This window comes from Erpetoichthys calabaricus, chromosome 6 (genome assembly GCF_900747795.2).
Source record: "Erpetoichthys calabaricus chromosome 6, fErpCal1.3, whole genome shotgun sequence".
NCBI lineage: Eukaryota > Metazoa > Chordata > Cladistia > Polypteriformes > Polypteridae > Erpetoichthys > Erpetoichthys calabaricus.
In genome coordinates this window covers 192,325,001-192,345,166 of record NC_041399.2, presented here as the reverse complement: position 1 = coordinate 192,345,166, position 20,166 = coordinate 192,325,001, and the positions used below count along the sequence as shown (strand labels likewise).

Sequence of the window (20,166 nt, the reverse complement as noted above, 5' to 3'; positions counted from 1 at the left end):
TATGTCAACAGCAGCTCTCACCTTAGTATTAAATCTTTCCACCTTAATATTTACATTCTCCTCGCTATTATAGTTGGCACTATAAACGGACTGATTGCTTAGAATGTTTATATGTTTTAAAGCTGCTGATGAGTCAAAGAAGCGTTTTTTAACAATATGCTTCTCATGAGTGTTTTCTATCATTATTTCTATATTAAAAAGTAGAAGAAAATGGTCTGATAGACCCGTATCAAATTTTTTAACAATATGCTTCTCATGAGTGTTTTCTATCATTATTTCTTTATTAAAAAGTAGAAGAAAATGGTCTGATAGACCCGTATCAATGACCTGCTTTATATCAAGTTTTAGTCCTTTAGTAATCACTAAGTCTAATGTATGACCTCCTTTATGTGTAGGCTGATTAACGAGCTGTCTCAAATCAAGAGTCCAGGAGGCTCATAAATTCTTTTACTTTTTGGTCACACTGATTATCTATATGAAAATTAAAGTCACCGACTATTAAGAGTGTGTCATAGTTCGTAATTAAAATTGACATTATGTCAGAGAATTCCTCAAAAAAAGACACATTGAATTTTGGAAGTCTATACACGGATAAAACTAGAACGTGAGAATCTCCATGGATAACAACGGCAAGATACTCAAAGGACTTGAATTTACCAAAACTGACATCTTCACATTTTAACCGGTTTGAGTAAATGTTTGCCAAGCCGCCGCCTCTTTTTCCTTGGCGATCTGCACGAGTAAAACTGTAATCCGGAGGCGCAGATTCAATTAAAACAGCCGCGCCATCTGAGCTAAGCCACATTTCACTTAGTGCAATAAAATCTATTTTTTTATCACTAATAAGATCGTTGATAAAAAACGTCTTGTTAGTTAAAGCTCTAACATTTAATAGAGCCATATTTAATGTTTCGGAGGGGCAGAGATGAATACTATGTGCGTTATTGATGGAACAGGAACCAAGTTATTTTTATTAGCGCCGCTCTGTGTGTAGTTTTTTGTTTAATCTATAATCTGTTTTTATAGTTTTAATACATTGTTCATCTAAAGTAGTAATTTTAATTAAATTATTGGTGTTTATGCCGTATTGCCTAGATTTTCTACGTGCATTGAGATTGGTTATTACAGTATTTATGTTGTGCACTTTTATGGAAGATTTTATTAAACAATTATCATGTCCTAGCATAGCAGTAGCAATTCGGAAGGGGTTAAGAGCAGAGATAGTCAAGATAAACAAATTACCTTTGATATGTTTTCGGATAGGACCCGGGCGCCGAAACTGTTCGGATGCAGGCCATCTCGCTTGAAAAAATGCGGTCTTTCCCAAAAGAGGTCCCAGTTGTTGATGAACCCGATGTCTTGATTCTTGCAGAAGCCCTGCAGCCAGTTGTTTAATCCTAGGAGACGACTGTAGTACTCGTTTGATCGTCTGACGAGAGGCAGTGGACCCGAAATGAAGATCTTTGCTGATGGGGTCCTCTCCTTCGTGTCTTTAATTAATGCTGTGAAGTCAGCCTTGAGGATTTCCGATTGTCTGTGCCTTATATCGTTTATGCCGGCATGCAAAACAATTGCTCCAACTGCCCTGTTCTTGTGCTTCTCGTAGATTGCTGGAGCACGTCTCATCACATCTTGGACACGAGCACTGGGAAAACAAGAAACAAACGATTTTCTATTAGGGCATGCGATATTGTGGTTTCTAACAATAGAATCACCTACCACTATTACATCACCAGGGACTGAAGGCGAACTGGGGACGTGGAGAGGGTCGAACCGGTTCTGAGTAAAGATGCTTGCCTGTAGCGATGGAGGTGTTCTGGCCTTGAACCCCCGCCTGCATAGCTGAAATACGCCGAGGTCATCATCGGTGTCGCTCCTACGAGGTGCGGGGGTGAAGTTCACTTGAGCGGCACAACGCGGGGTTGATGTTACGCCGATTACAGATGGCGAGGATGATTTATCCAGCAGCCGAGCCTTCAGATCTCTAAGGTATCTTCATCTGGACAGGAGTTTCTGAATCTGTTCGTCGAGTGCCTGGAGTTCTTCTACGACCACGGCAACGCGATTCATCTCACTGTCGGCCATTGTCTGCTTCTGCTTCCGCTTCGTGCCCTAGGAAGAATGAGAGAGAATGGCCAATGAGCCATTAACTCCTGAACTAGATGGTGAGGTGATGTGGAGACTCCTGTTGGAAAGAAGAGAATTTAGAATAGTGTGTGAGTTAAAAGGGTAGAAGAGGCCAAAAGAGAGAAATGTTTAGTACTGTACTTTGAGGTCTGCAAATGAGGTTTACAACCCCCATAAAGTTGAGGCCAAGGAGGACATTTGTTGTTTTGTTGCTTATTTTGTACTTTTGTGTTCTCCATTTGTTTATGCCTCCAATCTCACATTTTTTTTATACATATTAGCCTACTGGCATCATTCAGTTTGTTAAACGCAGCTTCAGAAACAGCTATTGTGTTTCAAGTTGAGTTCCCCCCCATCTTTTTACATCTTTTATTCATTTTTTACGTTAACATTGTTGATTAGTTTCTTTATGCATGTTTCCTTTTCCGTGTGTCATGTTTTGTGGGTTGCTCACCAAGAGGCAGGGCCACCTGCCCATCACTATCCGGGAACTACCCTCAGCAAACCCACAGTCCCTTGTGGTTCATTGAATGTCCTGGTGTTGGTAGGTGTTTTTTGTGACTTTTCTGGACTTATCACTACAGTGCTTTGTGTTTGGACCATTCTTAGGATTTCATATTGGCACTGTGTTTGCATTTGGGATTGCCAATTGTGAAGGCATTGCTTTATGTATCTTTTTGTGCTCTTCAGAGCTTCACTGTTGCAGAACATTTTAAAAGTTAAGTCTTTTTTAGATGTGTTTTCCCTGCCATTGCTAGCTGGTGTTTGATAGCTCCCATCCAGTGGATATTTTGAGTAATTGCTTGAGATTTCTTTGCTTAGGAACTCTCTACTTCATGACAAAAACCTCCCTTTAAATTTGGAATACAGGCAGGTCAAGTGTCTTCTTTAAGATCACCCAGTGGTGTACATGTTTCCACTTTTCATTCTTTTACTTTCCAGACTCGAAGGAGACAGTAAAATAGATGAAGCCCACAAACTCAAATACCTCGGAAATTCCCAAGGCGACTTTTATGCTGGTCATTCCTGTGTAAAATAAAGAGGGTGGTGTGGCATAACATTAAAAATATTTAACTGTTTTAATTTAACTGTTTTAATTTACCTTTTAATTTACCTAAATTCAAAAATTTAACATTAATCATAATCCTTCTATCCAAAAACCACTAAATAGACCTATAGATTGAAAAAAAAATCTATACAAGACTTCTCACAAAAACTGCTGATCATAACACAGATTACTTTAATTGGGTTGACCATGCCCATGTCATGGTTAGCCTATCACAGCTCTTGACCCAGACCTTCACAAGGCTAATTGACATCCTGCTTGAACCAAAGTTTCAGATCTGTTCAAAATCCAAGCGTATTTTGTGTTTCCCATGTCCTTGCTTTTTTCCCTCTGGAGGACACTTGACTTCCTCGAGAATCCCACATAAAGTGTTGATGTGAGTGTGCCCTGTGAGGGGATGGCTCCTTCCTTGTGCCGGATGCAGCTGTTAGCCAATAGGTACTGGGAAATGAAGGGTCAGATAATGGATAGCCTGGCCCCAAAACTCACTAGGGGGCATCAAAGCCAGAGTTATACAGGAATTATATTTAATACAGTGATACTTGAAACATGAGCTGTGATTTACAGATATAAACATTGTATTCCATCACTGTAACGGGAGATGGTGCCGACTGGTGTGGCTGGCCGTCTGCTCGTCTCTCTAGTCTATGTTTTAACTTTGTTTTTATGTTTTAGTTTATCCCAACGGCCACTGTCCTATGATCGTGAGTCTTTACTAAACATATTTTCTGGCTTGCTTTCCTCTCAATTTTCATCTCCTGGTTGGATTTTTTGTGAACCTCCACCTTTGTTTTATTCATCTCCTGACTTCTTCACCTGGATGCCAGTGTTCACCTGTATCAGTGAGTTGAATGCCCCTCGAAGACGCAAACGCACCCGCCGCCGTTGTGGGAAAAGAGCCGGAATTGCTGTTAAACAACGCCGACTCAAGTCTCACAACTTTGATTCCCGATGCCTGCGAGTCGTCTATGACCCATCTTCTCCTGCTCAGGACTTCATCACTGGTTCATGGGCGCTGGACACGGATTTAATTTCTCCATTTTAAGACAGCATCACTTTTCCTCAGCCTGCAATCGAATAGTAATCACTGCTAATCTTCGCACGCTCACCCGTGCTCATCCTGCAACAAGCTCTTCTACCTCTATCAAGGCTGCTCTCTTGAATGTGAGATCAGTGTCTAATAAAACTTTTATTCTGCAAGACTTTATTACCTCAAATAATCTGGATTTCTTCTTCATCACTGAGACTTGGATTTTAAATGGTGACTCTTCTTGTTTTACTGACATGACTCCACCAGGTTATTAATTTTTAAACTCTCCTCGCCTGACTCGTCGTGGGGTGGGGGGGCATTGCCACTATTTTTAAAAGTATGTTCTTGTGTTGGAGCCTTACAAGAGGTCCGTTTAGCAGCTTTGAACTTCAACTTTTCGAAGTGTGCAGCTCCCCTTCTCTGTTGTTTGCCGTGGTTTATAGACCTCCTGTAATTGATACTTTCATCTCTGAATTCTCTGATCTCTTGGCTGATATCACCCTCTCTCATGATAAAGTTTTTATTGTTGGTGATTTCAACATTCACGTTTGTTGTCAATCGAAACCTTTGGTCAATGACTTTTTATCACTTTTGAACTCATTTGATTTTATCCAGCATATTAATACGCCAACCCACTCTCTCGGTCACACCCTTGATCTAGTTCTTACTCGTGATATTTCAGTGAATAATATTGATTTATGTGATGTTTCTTTTACTGATCATTTTTCTATAATGATGGATCTGAATATTACTGTAGATGTCCCAACTAATACAACAACAACAACAACATTTATTTATATAGCACATTTTCATACAAAAAGTAGCTCAAAGTGCTTTACATAATGAAGAAAAGAAGAATAAAAGACATAAGAAATTAAAATAAGACAACCTTAGTTAACATAAAAAGGAGTAAGGTCCGATGGCCAGGGTGGACAGAAAAAACAAAAAAAAACTCCAGAAGGCTGGAGAAAAAAATAAAATCTGTAGGGGTTCCAGGCCACGAGACCGCCCAGTCCCCTTTGGGCATTCTACCTAACATAAATGAAATAGTCCTCTTTGTAGTTAGGGTTCTCACGGAGTCACTTGATGCTGATGGCCATACAGACTTCTGGCTTTTAATCCATCCATCATTGTTGGAACATCATGGTGCTTTGGGTAAATGGTGGTGGCACAAGCCACCACCAATAGGACACCGGAAAAGGAAACAGAAGAGAGAGTAGGGGTTAGTACAAATTTTGAATGAATAGTTATTATAATGAATTGGATATACAGAGTGTCAGGATTAAATTACAGTGAAGTTATGAGAAGGCCATGTTAAAGTAATGTGTTTTCAGTAGTTTTTTAAAGTGCTCCACTGTATTAGCCTGGCGAATTCCTACTGGCAGGCTATTCCAGATTTTAGGTGCATAACAGCAGAAGGCCGCCTCACCACTTCTTTTAAGTTTTGCTTTTGGAATTCTAAGGAGACACTCAGTTGAGGATCTGAGGTTGCGATTTGGAATATAAGGTGTCAGACATTCCGATATATAAGACGGGGCGAGATTATTTAAAGCTTTATAAACCATAAGCAGAATTTTAAAGTCAATTCTGAATGACACAGGTAACCAGTGTAGTGACATCAAAACTGGAGAAATGTGTTCGGATTTTCTTTTCCTGGTAAGGATTCTAGCAGCTGCATTCTGCACTAACTGCAAACGATTGATGTCTTTTTTGGGTAGTCCTGAGAGGAGTGCATTACAGTAATCTAGCCGACTAAAGACAAACGCATGAACTAATTTCTCTGCATCTTTCGATGATATAAGAGGTCTAACTTTTGCTATGTTCCTTAGGTGAAAAAATGCTGTCCTAGTGATCTTATTAATATGCGATTTAAAATTCAGATTACAATCAACGGTTACCCCTAAGCTTTTTACCTCCGATTTGACTTTTAATCCTAATGCATCCAGTTTATTTCTAATAGCCTCATTGTATCCATTATTGCCAATCACTAAGATTTCGGTTTATAATTAATAATATTAATAATTTAATAGCTGTCCCCCACGCTGCTCGCGCTTTTTAAATTCTTCTATTATATCTGATTTTAAAACCATTTTCTCTAGTCTTTATGTGCATGACCAAAATATTGGTATCGATGATTCTGTCGTAAAATTTAATTCTTCCTGTAAAACGATTTTAGACTCAATTGCTCCGCCCAAGATATGCAGTAATAAGGGTAGACCTGCTCCCTGGTTAAATGAAAATACACAATCACTGCACCGCGCCTGTCGAACTGCTGAACGGTGTTGGAAAAAAGATGGACTGATTGTCTCTAAACAGATTTTTAGGATTTCTCTTTTCAATTTCCAGGCCGAAGTTAAGATAACGAAACAAAACTTCTTTGCCGATTTAGTATCCTGTCACTCAAAGAATCCTAGGGTCTTATTTAATTCAATTAATGCGGCCATTCACCCCCACTCTGTGATGGGATCAAATAGCATTGTTCATTCGTGTGACCAGTTTCTATCATTCTTTGTCAGCAAAATCGATACTATCCGCCGTGGCATTGTTCAAACGGGCTATGAACTTCCTACTATTAATCATGACATTGTCTTAGAATCCTTTGATCTAGTCTCACTTTCACAGCTAAAAAGAACTATTGACACCCTTAAACCAGCCCCCAGTCCTCTGGATATTGTACCACCACATCTCTTAGTGGAAGCCTTTGATGTGTTGGGCCCACCCTTATTAGCCATCATCAATGATTCTATTAGTTCGGAGTTGTGCCTTCATTTTTTAAACATGCTGCAGTCTGCCCCCGTCTAAAAAAGGCAGAATTAGATCCTGGAGTGTTAGCCAATTTTCGTCCAATTTCCCAACTGCCATTTCTGGCTAAAATTCTAGAAAGAATTATTTATAATCAATTGGTTGATCACCTTAACTCCAATAATTTATCTGAGATCTACCAATCTGCCTTTAGGCGTTATCATAGTGGTGAAACGGCACTCAACGACATCTCTCTTATTACTGACTAAGGTGATGCGGCAGTCCTTCTCCTCCTTGACCTGTCCGATGCCTTTGACACTATTGACCATGAGATATTGCTGTTGCGGCTTGAACATCATGTTGGGCTTAAAGGGTCTGCTCTTAACTGGTTCAGGTCATATTTAACTGGTGGACACTTTTCAGTGACTTTTAATTCGTCTTCTTCATCTACTGCTCCTCTTAAATATGGTGTTCCTCAGGGATCCATTTTGGGTCCTATTTTATTCTCCATATACCTTCACCCTATTGGAGCGATTTTTAGGAAATTTAACACTGCTTTTCACTGCTATGCTGATGATACTCAGGTTTATATTCCTGTCTGCAACTCTACAACAAATCAACTCCACAACTGGCTGTCTGAACTAAGATCTTGGATGGCTAATAATTTTCTTGATCTAAATCAAAATAAAACGGAGGTGCTTATAGTGGGTCCATCAGCTAAAATCCAAATTGGTCTTGGACTTCTCGGCTCTTTCTCTGTCTTTTCCAAACCTCAAGTCTGCAATCTTGGTGTTACATTTGATAGTAACCTCTCTTTTGAGAAACAAGTAAATTCTGTAGTCAAGAGTTGCTTTTTCCAACTTCGTCTATTAGGTAAGATAAAGCCTTTTTTATCTTCTAGGGATCTTGAGAAAGCTACTCATGCGTTTATTTTTTCTTGCCTCGATTATTGCAACTTGCTGTATTCTGGGATTAGCAAATCCCTGATACACAGGTTACAGTTGGTCCAAAATGCTGCCGCTGGCTTTCTGGTTGAGGCAAGAAAGTCTGATTCTGTTTCTCCTATCTTAGCTTCTTTACACTGGCTGCCTGTCAGTTTTCGAATTGATTTTAAAATCTTGCTGCTAGTTTTTAAATCTTTACATGGGCTTGCTCCTGCCTATTTATCTGAACTGTGTGTTTTACATCAGCCATCTAGAGTGCTTAGATCTTCTGGTCAGCTGTCTCTGGTTGTCCCTCGTACCAAGTGTAAAACTAAGGGGGACAGACAGGGCTTTTGCAGCTGCTGCTCCTCGCCTGTGGAACTCTTTACCTCATCATATAAAGGAGTCGTCTACAACTGAACTGTTTAAAACAAGACTAAAGACTCATTTCTATTCACTTGCATTCCGTGACCTTCAGTAATACTGATGGTTTCCTCTTTGTGATTATATAACATTACTTCTGTTTATGTATTTTATTTTATGTTCATATATTTTATTTCTATTTATGTATTATGTTAATTTGTTTTGTTTTTCTTTTATTCTATTATTGTAAAGCACTTTGGCCACAGCATTACTATGTTGTTTTAAATGTGCTATATAAATAAATTGACATTGACATTAGAAAACCTTATATAGGTTACTGTGTGAAGTCACCACGAATAATAAGGAAAATTTTTTTTGTGCAGAAATGTAAGAAAGATCTGAAAAGCTAGCCGCCTGTCTCTGAAGGAAAATTTGTAACCTGACTCGAGTGTGCTACTCTATGTTCATATGTGTGACTACAGATGCTGGTGCAGCACTGTGTGGGCTGAAAATGTAGATGCTAACTATTGAAGTGGAACCATTCATAAGTAAGATGATAGCGGAAAGTGAAGGCCCATACATCTGAATATTCTGCAGAGTGCTTACTTCTAGTATTTACAACAACAATGAGACGAATGACAAGAAATAAGAGACTATCTGTCTGTCCAATGGCTTAGCTAACACTTAAGTGTGTTTACATGCACACAATAAAATCAGGATAAGGTGAGTAACCCAGTTGAGACAGAAACCTGGCATCTTACAAACCTCTGTTTACTTGTAAGAGTCCTCTTATGGACTTCTCCATTGGCAAAACACTCCAGCGTCATAAAAGTGTGCTAAAAAAGATTAAACACCATCAATGGCCGCTGTGAATCCAAAAACAAGTATGAAGACTGTGTCTCCTGAGCAGCGTAGTGAACGTTACTTTTAAAAGTAACTGTTAACATTACTCGTTATTTATTATTTACAAAAAAAGTAAATACATTGTATAGTTACTAATATAAAATGTAATGCATCACAAGTAGTGTTTCTTTTTTTCTTTTGTATTAAAAGATATATTTAACTGGCCAGCATTTGATATTAAATCCTATGCCCACATATATACCTTCATGAAACTGACCAGAAACACAGCAAAATTTGGTAATTTTCTTGGGTTTTATAAATTAATTTAGCCCTTCATGTGCTGTGTAGTAAATAACATCCATCTCCTTTTTACATCCCCGATCTGAATGCCGAATATTCTTTTTTTTTTATTTTAATTTTATTGATTTAATTGTAATCATTCCATACAAATAGAACAATTTTTATAAAAATAGGATTGAAAACAAATCAACCCCCACCCCTGAGAGAAAGAGAGCATGGCCAACAGAGTAAATCTTAAAGCTAGTAAAAATAAGTAAAACGATGAGTTTAATAAGCGGATAAAGATTAATGGAGAAGAAAAAGAAATGGGGAGAGAATTTGCTTCCTCAATGCTTTAAGAGCTTATTCTAAAATGTTATTGATTAGATCCTGCCAGGTTTTGAAAAAGTTCTACACAGATCCTCTAAGTGAGAATTTGATTTTTTCCAGTTTGAAATAATATATAACATCAGTTACCCACTGACTTAAAGAGGAGAGTTAGGATTCTTCCAGTTTATCAAGATAAGTCTGCGTGCCAATAGCGTAGTGAAGGCGATTACAGTTTGTCCTTCTCCACTTTAAGCCCCTCTGTGAGCCCACCAAACACTGCTGTTAGTGGATTAGGAGGGATTGTGACGCCAAGGCTGTCTGATAGACATTTAAAGATTTTGGTCCAAAATGATGTTAATTTGGTGCAGGCCCAAAACATGTGACCCAGTGAGGCTGGAACTCGATTGCAATGTTCGCAGGTTGGATCTTGCCCTGGAAACATTTTGGACAATTTTAAACGAGACAGATGTGCTCGATATATAATTTTGAGTTGAATAATTGTATGCTTTGCACATATGAAGCTCGAGTGAATTCTTTGCATTGCAACTTTCCACTCTTTTTCTGAGATACTGAGTAAGAGATCCTTTTCCCACTGTCCTCTTGGATCTTTGAAAGGGAGAGACTGTAAAATAGTTTTATATATTTCAGAAATGCTGTCTGAGTCCATGAGACTGAGCAACATTTTTTCCGGCATAGAGGGAGGTGGGAGATGAGGAAAATCAGTCAGGTTCTGTTTAACAAAGTTTCTAATTTGAAGATAGTGAAAGACATGTGCTGCTGGAAAGTTAAATTTGGAATGTAATTGTTCATAGGATGCAAAGACGTTGTCTATGTACAGATCTCTAAGTGATTTAATCCCAATTGTTTTCCAGATATTAAAAACTGCATATGTTTACGAGGGTTGAAAAGGTGGTTCTCGTGCAGAGGTGCCACAGATAAAAGATTCTCTATCTTAAAATGCTTCCTACATTGGTTCCATATTCTGAGGAGTGAAGCACAATTGGGTTGTTAATGTATTGGCGATAACTTGTATTTATTGGGGTACAAAGCAGAGAATATAAAGAAGTACTGCAGGATTTTATTTCTATTGCGGATCAAGCTTGTGTATGGTCATCTGTTTGTGTCCAGGTTTTTATAGCTTGTATGTTCATGTTATCGTCCTCACGGTCTAGGGGAACCTGGGCCAGGTACAAGCCACTGTTGCTACAGGGTGTAGCCTCAGTGATGTGGTGAAAAGCATAAAAGAAACAGGCAGCAGTCCCAAGTCTCAGACCATACTTCTCTGTTTTCTTTATTCTCCTTTTCCCAGAAATATATATATATGCTTCAATTTCCGCATAGACCAACATGGCAATCAGTGAACACAATGGTGCAAGCCAATTTCCTCTGCATAACAAACAGTGTAAACACATTTACTTTGAGTACTTGATTAGAAACCAATGTCCCCAGAATACTAAATCAAAGCAGTCTGACTACTCAAAGCAGGTGAGACTTTAGCAAGACAGGTAAATATTTATGTCCTGTAGATAGCCATCAGCAATAACCTGCTTTTCTTTAAAACACAGGTTTATAGCCCATTACACTAAGCAACACACAGAAATGTCATTTTCTTTAGAATACTGAATTCTAGCCCATTACATTTGCTGCCCAGTAATAAAGCTGAAAGTTAGGTAGAGCCATGCCACCTTCTGCCCTAGGTCTTTGTAGGGTCGCTCTTTGGGTACGTGGATGTTTTGAAATCCAAATAAATGTGGTTATGGTTGAATCTAATTGCTTAAAAAATTATTTATTGATGTATATTGGAATGTTTTGAAATAAAAAGAGAAGCTTAGGAAGGATATTTATCTTAACAACGTTAATTCTTCCAGCTAAAGTGAGATGAAGGGTTGACTATCAATGCAAGTCTTGCTTAATTTTTTCCATACAGACAGAGGAATTTTGTTGATAAAGATCTTTATATTTACCCCTAGGTATTTAAACTGATCTGTGATGATAAAAGGGAAGGTGTCCAATCTAATATTGTGTACTTGAGAATTCACTGGAAAGAGCACACTTTTGGTCAAATTAATTTCTGAGACCAGAAATCTTTTGAAAATCTGTGTGCTGTTAGGACTGCAGGCACAGTATTTTGTGGGTCTGATATATACAGTACCATATCATCTGCATATAGAGAACCCCTGAATATTCACGGTACGAACACTAACCGTTGTGCCACCTGATCACACTGTTTCAACATGTCTGTAGCAAATAGATATTATTGTAATTGCTTGGCTGTGTGATTGAGCCCTGAAAATAACTGGTGCATTTGCTTGTGGCCTTATACCCCCAGTGCTACTGGGATAATAATAATGAAGGTCAGTTTACATGCATTCCTTTAACTGGGCTGTTTTCCTAATAAAGTTCCAGTGAAATGACCTAAATTGCTGCCCTTCTGCTAGGCATTGATCCTGTTATCTAATGACTTGCCTCTTCATGAAGTTTTAATGGAACAATCTGCTGCTATGATCTCAAGTGCAATTAATATCATAAGCATCTGTCATATTATCTTACATGATATACAGTTCTGTTCTTTTTTGCATTACTTACGTGAAGTCTTTTTATGGAATTGTTTATTGTATTATTCCCTTCTAAAGCTCATGTCTGATAATTTGTAGCTCTATTCCCTTGTATCTGTAACTTACCTTACGCACACACTTGCCCTTTCATATATCCTGTTACAGTAAACTGATGTTTAGATTTATCTGTTTTCTTGCAGATGTTAAAGGGAAAGATCTTAATAAAAGGCAAAAAACTTTCAAAATTGGAGCATAACCAAGGGAGCAACATTACGCATGATGTGGAGACTGTGTCTGAAGAGGACGAAGCTGCAGAAATTGAAGATGAAAGCGTCAAGAGTCAAGTTAGAAAGAACTCTAAGGCAGGAGGGAATTTTGTACTTTGTTTTCAATGTTTCAATGCCATGTATTTTGAGCTTTACGCAGTATTTCAGTGTAAACAATTTTTTTTTCTCTTCTCCAGAATACCAAACTGAAATTGGCTTATGAGCTCTCAGAAGTTGTGATCTACTGCAGGAGTGTCCACTTTCCTGGCTTTGACAATGCGAAGAAGAATCAGACCTCCTTTGACATATCATCATTTGTAGAAAGCAAAGCACTGAAGCTAGTTCAAGACTCAGGTATTCACACACTCTTGCACCATGTCAAATATTATCTTTATATATTGTTGAGGAAACACAGAAATCCAGAACTGAGGGTCTGGCAAAAAAAAATGGGGAAGAGAGGAAGTGGCAAAAAGCAGAAACAAAAACACAAACAGGCCAAAACGCCATTCAAGCAAGGGTAATCAAGCTCTGTGGAGCTGTCACAGGTCCAGGTGAAAGCACTGTCTGGTGGTCTGCTCTACCCAAAGTGAGACCCCTCCTTCCAGGAGCATCCCGGCATTATAGACCCAGGACCAGAAGGGCCAGAGTCAGTCACCCTCATTGGGCATTTTCTCGAAGCTGTGAGTGGAAAACAATACCATCACCGTACTGCTTACCTCTGACAAATGCAGAAGGTGACTCTCTGATGCCCATGCATGACAATATATATTACTAGGGGGCTGTGCCCCCTGCTCGCTTCACTCTAACACCCCCAACCCCACCCCCCTGCCCCAGGGTGCGCTGTGCGCCAGCTACTTCACATCCCTGCCGCTCGCATTGTGAAGGGAGGCTGAACACACGCTAAGGAGATGCAGACGGATCAACTGCCTTCTTGCTGGTGCTGCTACTGAACTGCGTGTTCTATATGTCACTCTGCGTGTCGATTATTTAAAAGCCTGTGCAGCAGCTGTCCTATTGTCTCACTGCCTTGTCTCGCGGGATTTTTTTATAATAGAGAGATATAAACTTTTTCAGAACCTGGCAAGATCTAATCAATAACATTTTAGGATAAGCATTTAAATCGAGGAAGCAGACTCTCTTCCCTTTTTTATTCTATTTATATTTATTTTTCCTACTATTAAAGTTTTACTCTTTTGGCCTAGCCCTCTTTCTTATGGGGGGAGGGGGTTGATTTGATTCAAATCTAGTTTTTTAAAACTTGATTTTCTTGTATGGAATGTTTTTTGATTTTAAATGAATTCAACAAAATGTTAAAAAAAAAAAAAAAACTAGATTTCCAGTAATATGAACTTCTGATTGTATCTCTTCTCATTTAGCCAATGACTTCATCACTCACAACATGAGACAACTAAGCAGAATCTATCCTGCCGGCAAGAGGACGGACTCCTCAAATTACAATCCAGTAGATTTGTGGATTGCAGGCTGCCAGATAGGTAAACTCTCGTGTTAAAGATGAATTCTGTATTTTGGTTTCGGCTGTCATCCAAGATTCCCATTAACAAACACTGCATTGAAAAAGTATTCCGACCATTGTAATTTTTCAACATTTTGTTTCATTTAAATGATTTTTGTACCTCATCAAGCAGCAGTCAACGCCTCAGAAATGACAGAGGAACAGGATTTTAGAAATAATGGCAAATTTATTAAAAATAAAAAAATTTAAATATCACATTGACACAGGTATTCAGACCCTTTACTCATAACTTAGATATAAAGGCCTTTTGGCAGAAATTTACAGCCTGGAGTCTTCTTGGGTATAAAGTGACAAGCTGTATGTACACACCGGGATTTGGGGATTTTTGTGCCGTTTTTCTCTGCAGATCGTCTCAAGCTAGATGGAAACCATCAGTGAACAACTATATTCAGGTCTCTTCAGAGATGTTTGATAGAATTTAAGTCCGGGCTCTGGCTGGGGCATATAAGGACATGCCCAGAGTTGTCCCTAAGCTACTCCAGTGTTGTCTTTACTTTGTGCTTAGGGCAATGATCTTTGGCCCATTGTAAGGTTTTGAGAACTCTGGAGTAGGTTTTGTTAAGGATATCTTTGTACCTTACTCCTCTTATCTTTCACTTGACCCTGATTAGTCTCCTAGTCCTCAATCCACAGAATGATGGTGTCACTGCCATGCTTCCCTAGTGGATGTATTGAAAAAGTCATGAGCAGTACCTCATTTCTTTCACATGCTTAAATTGAGGCTAAAACAGTTCAATCTTGGTTTCATCAGACAAAATAATTGTTCCTTATAGTCCTTTAGATGCCTTGCTACTAATTCCAGGTGGGCTTTCATTTGATTTTTACTGAAGACGAGCCTACATCTTGCCAGCCTGTCATAATGTCACAATGATGGTTTTTCTTCTAGAAGTTTCTCCCATCTCCACACAGGTTCTCTGTAGCTCAGTCAGAGTGACCATCAGGTTCTTGGTTGCCTTTCTTATCAAGGTCTTTCTCACCTGATTGCTCAGTTTGGCTTTGCAGCGGTTTTTAGTAAGAGACCTGGTTGTTCAGACCTTCTTTTATTTAAAAATGGTGAAAGTCACTGTGCTCTTGAGAACCTTCAATCCTGCAGAATTTTTTTTTAGCTTTTCCCCACATTAGGGTCTCAACACAACCTTGTCTTTCAACTCTACAGGCAATTCCTTTGACGTCATGAGTTAGATTTTACTCAGCTGTGTGACCTTCAATGGACAAGTGTGTACAATTCTTAAAAAGACCTCAACGATGATCAATAGTGTAGGATGCACCTGAGTCAAATTTCAAGTGTTACGGCAAGGGTCTGAATTAATGTGTTAATGGGGTATTTCAAATTCTTTAATACATTTGTAAAACTTCCTATAATCCTGCTTTCCCTTTGTCATTTTGAGTTATTGAGTGTGGTTTGATGAGGAAAAAAATTAATTTAGCATAATGCTGCAGCATAAAATCAAGTGAAGGCGTCCAAAGGCACTTTAGCTGTTGTTACCATCCTTCCATCCATCCATTTTCCAACCTGCTGAATCTGAACACAAGGTCACGGGGGTCTGCTGGAGCCAGTCCCAGCCAACACAGGGCAGGAACCAATCCTGGACAGGGTGCCAACCCACCGCAGGACACACACAAGCACACCAGGGTCAATTTAGAATCGCCAATCCACCTAACCTGCATGTCTTTGTACTGTGGGAGGAAACCGGAGTGCCTGGAGGAAACCCACGCAGACACGGAGAGAACATGCAAATTTCACACAGGGAGGACCCGGGAAGTGAACCCAGGTCTCCCAACTGCGAGGCAGCAGCGCTAGCACCGCGCCACCATGCCGCCCGTACCTGTTACCTTGAGTGACAAATCTAAACTTGCACTATATGAGGATGTGAGCTGTCTATGGTTGGTCCCTGCCTACAATAAACCAAAGTAGGATTAAGAAGATGGACTTAGAAAGACAGCAACATTAAATACCTTGATCACACATCATGAAGTTGCTCTTATGTGTTGTGAAGTGTTGACACACACTGACCCGTAGCTGTGGCTCACTGACTACATACTGATGCTTTCCTTCATTACCTTTCCTTAGTTGCCCTAAACTTCCAGACACCCTGCCTGCAGATGGACTTGTACCAAGGAATGTTTAAGCAGAACGGTCACTGTGGCTACATTCTCAAGCCCAAGTTCCTTCGAGAGAGCACTAGCCAGTTCAACCCCATGTGTGTCACATCAGGAGAATGGCTGCAACCCAAGAAACTCCACGTGATGGTAAGACTTTTTTTTTTCCAAGTAGTGCCTGCTGGCTCTAAGCTCAGAGACCTTACTTACTAAGGGGTTGTCCTGAAAGACTACCTTGGCATGTTTTTGAGAAGGAAATGTGGCACCATTTCTACATCTGAATACTGTAGGTCTTGGGCACTTTTACCAGAACGCTATGATAGGTATTCATTAATTATATGGCTGGTGACACTTAAACAGTGGTGTTGCACTGTGGAACATTGTCATAATGTACAGATTTTGGGGTGGCTTGGTGGTGTGTGGGTTAGCATTTTTGCCTCACACCTCCTAGAATCTGGTTTCATAATCCTGGTCCAGATTCTGCATGGAGTCTGCATATTTCCTCCACATCTGTGCAGTTGTTTCTAGGAAGTAGGGCTTTACTTTACCACCTTATGTGATTAATTGTTCTTGAATTAGGTCTTGTGTTAGACTGGGTTCCTCTGTCCTCTGGCTTGTACCCTGTGGTTTTGGAATGCTCTTCAGCTTTTTTTGACCCTAAAATTAAATTTAAGAGGGTTTGGAAATTAATACCGTCATTGTTGCTCAGTTTTTGCAGAAGAAAGTGGATGATCATGGGTACAGCACATTACCTTTCTGCTCAGATTGCTTTGCAAACGCTGCTGATATTATTAAAATAAATGTGAGATTTGTGGTTGCCCCCTTAAGGCCGTGTCATATTACGTGACTTTTCCAGTGATTTTCAGTCGTAGCCTTCATTTACATAATCGTTGGACGTTGGAGACAGTTGGCGGCATGCTGTTGTGAGGTTGATTGTGTAATGTCATATACCCAGAGACTCCCTATGACTTGTTCTGAGAAAATCAAACCGATTTGATTTTGTCTTTTAGTTGTATGGGCGGCTGTTGTGTGTATGTGAGCAGACAAGCAATGAGTATTCCTTTGGAAGTAAACTGCACAACAGAAGAGAAGCTTGCCTATCTGATGTCTCATGTCTTATGTACCACAACAGAGTGGAAAAAGAAAAAAAGGTTGAGGAGGAGTTTAAGCATCTCAGGATTTTATTTACATGTTAGAGAAGAACAGACCTGGGGACTGATTGGTGGACCAGAACAGCATCAGCTATAATGCAAACATTGTACCGGTCATCTTGTTCTAAGAAAATCAAACCGATTTGATTTTGTCTTTCAGTTGTATGGGCGGCTGTTGTGTGTATGTGAGCAGACAAGCAATGAGTATTCCTTTGGAAGTAAACTGCACAACAGAAGAGAAGCTTGCCTATCTGATGTCTCATGTCTTATGTACCACAACAGAGTGGAAAAAGAAAAAAAGGTTGAGGAGGAGTTTAAGCATCTCAGGATTTTATTTACATGTTAGAGAAGAACAGACCTGGGGACTGACAGGTGGACCAGAACAGCATCAGCTATAATGCAAACATTGTACCGGTCATCGTGTCTGTTTAGCAGTCAATCTTCATTCCTACCCTCACCTATGGTTAAGAGTTGCAGGTAATGACAGAAGAACTAGCTCATGGATATAAGCAGCAGAAATTAGTTTTCTTCGCTGGGTGTCTGGACTCTTCCTTAGAGATAGGGTGAGGAGCGCAGACATTCGGGAAGAGATCAAAGTAGAGCACATCGAAAGGAGCCTCTTGGGGTGCTTTGGGCATCTGATTAGGATGCCTCCGTGCAGGGGTGTTTCAGGGTAGACCCAGGACATGCTGGATGGCCTGAGAACATTATGGTATCTCTCCGAAGGAGTTGGAGGAGGTGGCGGAGAAAAGGGACATCTGGGCTGAATAAGTAGTACAAAATGTTAACTGTTAACCCTTTGTACAGTGCTGGCTCCATCCCACAGAACATTTTTTGCCTGCCACTAAAAAGGGTGAGCATGACTGTGCTAGAAGGCCTGTACTCAGTCAGCAAAGTAGACATGCGCAGCGATTTTGTCATTTAAGCTGACATGGTCCAGCAATGAGATCAGCAGGCACGGTTGGCAAACCTGGCATACCCAGAAGTCTGGCATACTAGAAGTCATAAAGTCTGATATTAGCTTTAGTTAAAATTCAAACTAAAAAGCACTGTCACTAATGTTACCTACCATAATATTCATCCTTGTGGTGATAAAAAAAATAACAAAGTAAGTCATTTAAAACTTGTTGTCTACCTTTCTTCTGTGGTCAGGAGCTTTGGTTAGTAATTTAAAGAATGAGCTCTCAGGTATCAGTGGCAGTGGTAGAAATGGCGAACCCTCGCAGGCTTTGCTGGGCTTATTGTGATGGAGTGAGGAATGGCATCTTAGCAGAAGCGTTTCAGTTAATTCATTACTTTATGAAACTTTGTGCTCCTTATTTAATATACATCAATTCATTTATTTTTGGAACTTGCCAGTCTTAGTCTTCTCAAGAATTTGTACAATTAATTGCAGGATGCAATTCAGGATGAAATACTTTACATTTTTAGATTCATTGTTTCTAGAGGTAATAATAAAATTGTATAAACATTTTTTTGCAGATTATATCTGGTCAACAGCTTCCAAAGGTGAACCAGGACAAAATCAACTCCATTGTTGACCCTCTTGTAAAGGTGGAGATCTTTGGAGTCCCAAGAGATGTCCAAAAAGCAGAGACACATCATCTGAATAATAATGGTAAAGCATTGGCTTGCTAGTACAGGACTAGAGACTGAACAACAAATAAAACAATTGATTTATTTTTTTACAGAATCCAACAGCTGAAACTTGCTGAATGCCAATGAGGCACATGATCTGTAACCTTATGGTAGTGCTAAAAGTCTTAAGTTTTGGATTTTTTGATAAACATTTTATTGAAAATTCAAATGACTTTTGTTAACACCCGCAACAATACTGTTGCATCACGCTAAATGTTCTTTTTGAATGTGAGAACTGTGTTTATGCAAAGCAGACAAAAAAAATAATTTAAAATGAGTTCTTACAGTGCCAAATTCAAAATTAATTCTTATAGTGCCAGATGGATTACCATCAAACTGGCATCATGTCTACTGCATAGGAAAAATTCTATGAAAAGAATTCTCAGATACCACCTAAGCTTGTGTGTTCCACCTCCCATCTTTTTCTGGCCTGCTTTAGCTTACTATGTTATGGATCATATGCTGGCTAGTTCATCCTCTAGTAAAGGCACCAACTCTGGTACTAAATTTCCTTTTCTTTACCTCAGTCTGTTAGTCTTTCCACTGTCTTTCTGTGGACTCAAGGAAACGTTGTACATTTTACTTTTAGAAGCTGCCTTGAGTAAAGGTGTCTGTTTATCAAAAATAATAATTTTACTTCTTTCTCCTTTATGTTAGGATTTAATCCAATGTGGAACAAGACTTACGTCTTTGACATTTCAGTGCCACAATTGGCCTTCATTCGATTTCTGGTGGAGGATTATGATGGAAGTTCCTTCAATGATTTTGTTGCACAGTATACACTACCTGTAACCAGCATCCAAAATGGTAAAGAATTTCAAATGTGTCTAGAAGTAATTACATGGAAACATGCACATGTACCTTATTGTTATAAATGGTTAGTGTAGGACACAGTGTGCATGTTTAGGTGTAAAATTGTGTGTTATTGCTAGGAGGAAGATGGTGCTGATCTTAACTGGAGTAGCTATTAGGGCTGTGTGTTGGCTGAGATGCTGAATGGTCGGTCTCCCAAATTCTCTAAAGAAGTTACTTGAGTCGAAATTATTTCTTCATTATTATGGCATATAATATTTTCCAAGCATAATTGTGTTCTAAACTGATAAACAGAAGCATTTTATATCCATCCATCCATTCTCCAACCCGCTATATCCTATCACAGGGTCACGGGGGTCTGCTGGAGCCAACACAGGGCACAAGGCAGGAAACAAACCCTGGGCAG

General features: G+C 39.4%; 1 protein-coding gene across 2 annotated transcripts in view; it reads left to right on the top strand.

The window, feature by feature from the left end:
- The window catches only part of plcd1a (phospholipase C, delta 1a), a 146,673-nt gene that overhangs the window by 115,817 nt on the left and 10,690 nt on the right, over nucleotides 1-20,166 (top strand). For both annotated transcript variants that reach the window (XM_051929135.1, XM_028804204.2), the window contains exons 9-14: nucleotides 12,459-12,620; nucleotides 12,722-12,878; nucleotides 13,901-14,017; nucleotides 16,130-16,308; nucleotides 18,792-18,927; nucleotides 19,605-19,754. In XM_051929135.1, the coding sequence (XP_051785095.1) occupies nucleotides 12,459-12,620; nucleotides 12,722-12,878; nucleotides 13,901-14,017; nucleotides 16,130-16,308; nucleotides 18,792-18,927; nucleotides 19,605-19,754 (901 nt within the window). The remainder of the gene's footprint in view (nucleotides 1-12,458; nucleotides 12,621-12,721; nucleotides 12,879-13,900; nucleotides 14,018-16,129; nucleotides 16,309-18,791; nucleotides 18,928-19,604; nucleotides 19,755-20,166) is intronic.